This window comes from Opisthorchis viverrini (genome assembly GCF_000715545.1).
Source record: "Opisthorchis viverrini unplaced genomic scaffold opera_v5_253, whole genome shotgun sequence".
NCBI classification, from domain to species: Eukaryota; Metazoa; Platyhelminthes; class Trematoda; order Opisthorchiida; family Opisthorchiidae; genus Opisthorchis; species Opisthorchis viverrini.
The window spans coordinates 343,436-348,703 of NW_008751909.1; the positions used below are offsets into that span (position 1 = coordinate 343,436).

The window sequence follows — 5,268 nt, forward strand, 5'->3', positions numbered from 1 at the left end:
TAGAATATGGAATAGGACTTATGTTTGTCTTTCGACTTGGCTGACTCTATAAATAAATTAGGAGTGTTAGGCAAATGCTATGGTGAAGTGGTGCAACACATATCTGATGAAGCCGCTGTCAAAATCTCGCTTTCAATTCTAGTGCCAAAACCGTCCTTTTCTCTGTATATTTTCAAATGTTCATTCGATTAAAATAGCTGCAGTCCATTGCCAAACACCAAGTTTCTTTTAATGAGACCCTTAAATGGAGAAATCAAATAATTGAAATTGATGGCTGACGAATACATGACAAATAAATGGATTAAGTTACTGTACAACCTTACAGGCTTACCAAAGAAGCACGGTTAACACAGGTTTTTCTGTAATAATAAAATGTTGAATGATGCATTTGTCAGCTATTATCAGTGAACAACCTCAGATTGTTTGAAATACATCGTTTTCGATACTTTAAAATCGTGTGGTCTTTTCTGGTAGTGCCAAAAATAAAACTGCTTTATTCATTACCGGCATAAGCAGGCTACATTTCCAAGGTTCAATTTTGCGCTGTACTGTTTGTCTCTGCTGTGAACATCATGTAAATCCGAATATTCTCTGGCCGGAGATAAGAGTTTAGCTCAAAAAATAAGGTGGAGTTGATTTTTATTGTGTGAACGATATCAAACCGTACTTTTTGCATCTAGCAAAGGGTAAAGAGAAAAATGTTTTGGGAGCGAGGGCAAGACATGTATCTTGCAGTTCAACAGCTGAGACAAAGGAACTATTGTTAGTCTTCCGTATTGCGTTCTAATTTACTCGCTGTTTGCCGAAAATGTTTTCTACCATTTTTGTTCCATTATGGGTCTTTTTTAGTAACAGCATACATAAACTGTTATTTAAAATCCTAGTTAGCTCATGCAATATGTATACGTATTCTTTTCTGTGCATACAGTATCTGCATACGTAGTCAATATAATAGGTGATGTCAGTGAATAAGAACAATCTAAGCCGTAATTTGCTGCACCATCCTCTGTCAAAAATCAGGGAAGTGTGGAGAGAATTGAACTTATTGAATTCATGTAGTTAAGTATTGCATTTATTAAAAGACGTTTGGGGACAATGGTAAGTATACACAAATCTTTGTTGTTTGACGCACAAATTTGTTCGATTTACTGAGCATATATTGCTTGCAGATCGAATATACTTTTGCGATTGGTGAGTTTGCCAGACAAGCCCAAAGTGTGAAAAAATAAAACCCGCTCTCCCTTCAAAAAGTCTACTATCATACCTGATTTTTAAACAGCCTATGCCCCAAAAATGGCCGGTTTAGCCGATTCCACGTAGTAAAAAACGAAAACTTTTTACAGGCCATGATCTGTGTCAGGCCCGTTTATATCCGTTATCCGAACTAACCTCAGTGCGTTTTCTGCTATTGAGAGTGCAGCTAACCGGGAGAATCTGTAGTTGCAATATTAAAAAGTCACGACACAGCAAACAAATTGATGGCAGTCATTCCCATAAGTTTCACAGAACCCCAAACACAAATACTTTTGATCAAGGTTGAATGGTCCATCAAATCAGAGTTAGATATTTAAAATTTTACTTATCCGTCAAACTGAATCTGAAATACAGCACGGTAAATTTTTATCCGGCCATCCACTTTCCATTAAGGTAAGAAAAATCATATTTGTTTTGAATAAAACTACAGGCCTTGAGACTTAGTGGCCTGTTAGAAACAACCATATGGTGTTTTCTGTAAAAGACTGATGTAAGCACTGCGCCAGAAATCTACAATGGGAATCACCCAGTAGTACCAGTTAGTACGCCTTTGAGCAGAAGAGAAATGTACGAGGAAAAATTCATTCAAATCCAAGACACACAATTTTGGAATAAGAAAAAATGTGTGCGACAGCAGTGGCACCGGAAGGAAAGAAGCAAAAGCGTATAATTACACACAATAGCCAATAATTTGTGTCACAGTATTAATTCATGCTCTGAACGGTTCTAATTTATAACTTTATTGGAAATACCCCAAAGTTGAAGACTACTATTGAAAAGGCAAAACTTTGTTGCAACTACTGATGATAATGAAGAAGAAATAGTGCGTGGTTACTGACTGCTAACATACAATGTCACTACCATTTGATTGCGTTTATTACACTCGACAGTGTACTTGCACTTGCTCGAATCTTCTCGAGTTCCTCTGGATTGAGCTGTTGTGGAATCACGTGGCTAACTCCAACAGATGTTACCAAACACGGAAGACTGAGACACACGTCCTCACTGATCCCATGAATTCCTTGGGCATTCGTGGAAAGCGGGTAAACAGTATGCAAATTGTTTAGAATAGCATTGCACAGTGACTTGCAGGTAAGCCCAATAGCCCACGATGTGTATCCCTTGAGTTTAATTATTTCGTAGGCACTGTTTACCACCTGCTGGTGTACTTCACTAAAGTTTCCTGGATCTTCCGTGGTTCCGATGAGTGGATAAATTGACGAAAGTCTCACTCCAGCGACACTAACAGTACTCCAGACGGGTACACTTGAATCTCCGTGCTCACCGATGATATACCCATGTACGGAATTTGCGGAGACACCCAATCGATCTCCAAGAAGGTATCGAAATCTGGCAGAATCAAGCATGGTTCCAGTTCCAATAACGCGGTGCCGGGGAAATCCGCTTAGTTTCGCAGCAGCATAGGTCAGTACATCCACTGGATTCGATACAACCACGAGAATGCACTCGGGACTGTACTTCACTATCTGTGGAATCATTTTTTTGAAAATATCAATGTTTCTCTGGACCAAGCTCAGTCTCGACTCTCCAACACTTTGACGACAACCAGCCGTAATGATCACAATGTCGGAATTCGCGCTATCTTTGTAGTCAGTGCCCCCGCTAATTTTACAACGCCTCAGAAACTGTTGGCCATGTTGTAGGTCCAGAACCTCTCCCTTTATCTTATCCTCTGCGACATCAATCAGAAACAGCTCCCCAGTTACGTCTAAGAGAGAAAATGCAGTTGCCATTCCAACAGCCCCAACACCGACAACCGTGATTTTCGTCCTTGGTTTACCTTTCAAACATTCTGGCGCGACTGGTTTCAAAATTGCGGCCATAACTAGTTATTAAATATGGTATTTTGGCAACGTGTTCTCCTTACGTTCGGTTGTAACCACAAGTATCTTTTTAGTGGACCGGCGAATATTCGTAACTGATTGTATTACCACATTTATCCGGCCGCTGTAAAAATTAGTGTTGGTGCAAATAAACCATTCAGTGCGATCACACATTAGTGGATGACAAATAGCCCTTAAATGCTATGTAAACGCCCGCAGGCAAACATGAGGTACTCGCTACACTGCGCACTGATGATGTCTCCTCGAATGGTGAAGAAACGTTTGCAATTCAATTGTCAAGCTAGGCAAACAGAAAAGAAGCTATTTGATCAACAGCGAATAAACTGAACCGAGCTACAAATATTTCAACATTTTGCGTTCTGTGCTCAAACCAGCCTGTTGATGGGAGACTCGCCTGCCAACAGGACTCTATCACACAACAACTCTACTTCCTTCGTGAACGCCTGCGGAAACGCATCCTCCAACGTAGCGTAACATATGGACCCCCGAAAAACCATCCACAAGCCCAGAAAACGGCACCGATGGCCAGACTCATGATTGCAGACGCTCAAAACCGCGTCGTAAAATGCGAGCGAATAGACAACGAGTACAGAGAGGCCTGCTTGAGACAATAAAGCAACTCATCACGGTGATAGAATAAAGAGTTACATCCATTTTTAGAGACAAGCTTAGGTGGGAAGCAAATTCTCCAGGCTGACTGGGACCAATGAGTGCGAAAGCAGTCACAACAAAGCCTGTTCAGAAGGCAACTCTTAGAAGCCGAAGAAAAAGTTCTCATCAAAGGGCTTAACTTCAAATTCAAGGGCGCGACAAACCTAGAGTACTTAGCCACCCTCTAGCAACAATGAAATGTATCGGACTAGAAGAAAACGCTCAACAACAACTTCGACAGACCGTCACTCGGGCCACCACATGCAGCAAGCCATATGACGTCTTTTCCAGCAGAGAAGGAGAACCGATGAACAGTCTGAAGAAGGATGCAAACATGGTGATTCTACCAGCAGTCTTGGGACACCCAACAGTGATCATGGAAAAACCGGAATGCGTGAACAAGGCAGAAGCGCTACTCAACAACACAACCACGTATCACCACTTGAAAAGTGACCAAAGCAAACAACTAGCAAACAAAATCAATAAAGATTCGAAGAAGCTCCAAGATCTCCGTAATATTACAAAGAGGAATATAGGAGAATAGGAGCCTGAAGTTCGGCCATTCCCCACTTCTACGAGCTATCGGAAGTGCGCAAAGAAGCAATACACTTCCGATCAATATAAGCACTCCCGGGAACGGCCGCCTTCAATCTTTCGAAAGAACTATGGAAGAAGTTGAAATATCTCATCGGTGGGTCTCCACACTCAATCAACAATGCGGAACATTCTTTGGAGAAACTGGAGAACATAAACATGGTGGTCCCATTTGGTGGTCCCATTTGATGTGAGCTCGTTATTAATGTTTGTAGATGTCCATTCTGAAATAAGACGGTGGCCGAATAGTTGGATAACGGCGGGACGCCAACTGGATCGCTGTAGAAAGAGGACTCCGGCCAATTTATCGAGTTATGCTCGGTCACATATTTCGAGTTCAACGCCGAATACTGCAAACAACAACGGGAGACACGCATGTGGTCGCCAGTTTCAGGATCTATTACAGAAACTCTTATGCAAAAGCTGGAACAAATTATACTGCCCAATATGAATCCCAATGTATGGATCCTCTACGTGGACAACACTTTTGTGATCATTTAATGGAACGACCTGCACCGAGCAAACCAAATGTTAAACGTTTTTGATGATATCACATTCACATTCGAAGAAGAGAACAATGAAAAACCGGTATTTCTAGACGTGCTTAGCACTAGATTACGAAACTTCAGCTGCAAACTGACGTCTACGGAAAGGCGACGCACATGGACCAAATTTTGGGCTACCACAGCGATCACCCAAATAGTCACAAACAAAGCTGCATTCAGATATTTCCCGGATAATCAAAACACATTGCAGTATAACAGAATTCACGAATAAATAAGAAAAACGCCTGTACAAATTGTTCCAGAAATTTGGATACCCAGGGACCTTCATTTTGAAATCACTCAAAAGGCCAAACGTGACTAAAACGACGCCGCGAAATGGAAGGAAACAAGTCACTCCC

General features: G+C 41.4%; 1 protein-coding gene across 1 annotated transcript; it reads right to left on the reverse strand.

The window, feature by feature from the left end:
- Positions 1–2,111: 2,111 nt before the first annotated feature.
- Positions 2,112–3,098, reverse strand: T265_09047 (hypothetical protein; the record flags this gene model as incomplete). The annotated part of the gene is made up of 1 exon (XM_009175016.1): positions 2,112–3,098. The coding sequence occupies one exon, from the start codon at positions 3,096–3,098 to the stop codon at positions 2,112–2,114; it is 987 nt and encodes a 328-aa protein (XP_009173280.1).
- Between the last annotated feature and the right edge of the window lie 2,170 nt (positions 3,099–5,268).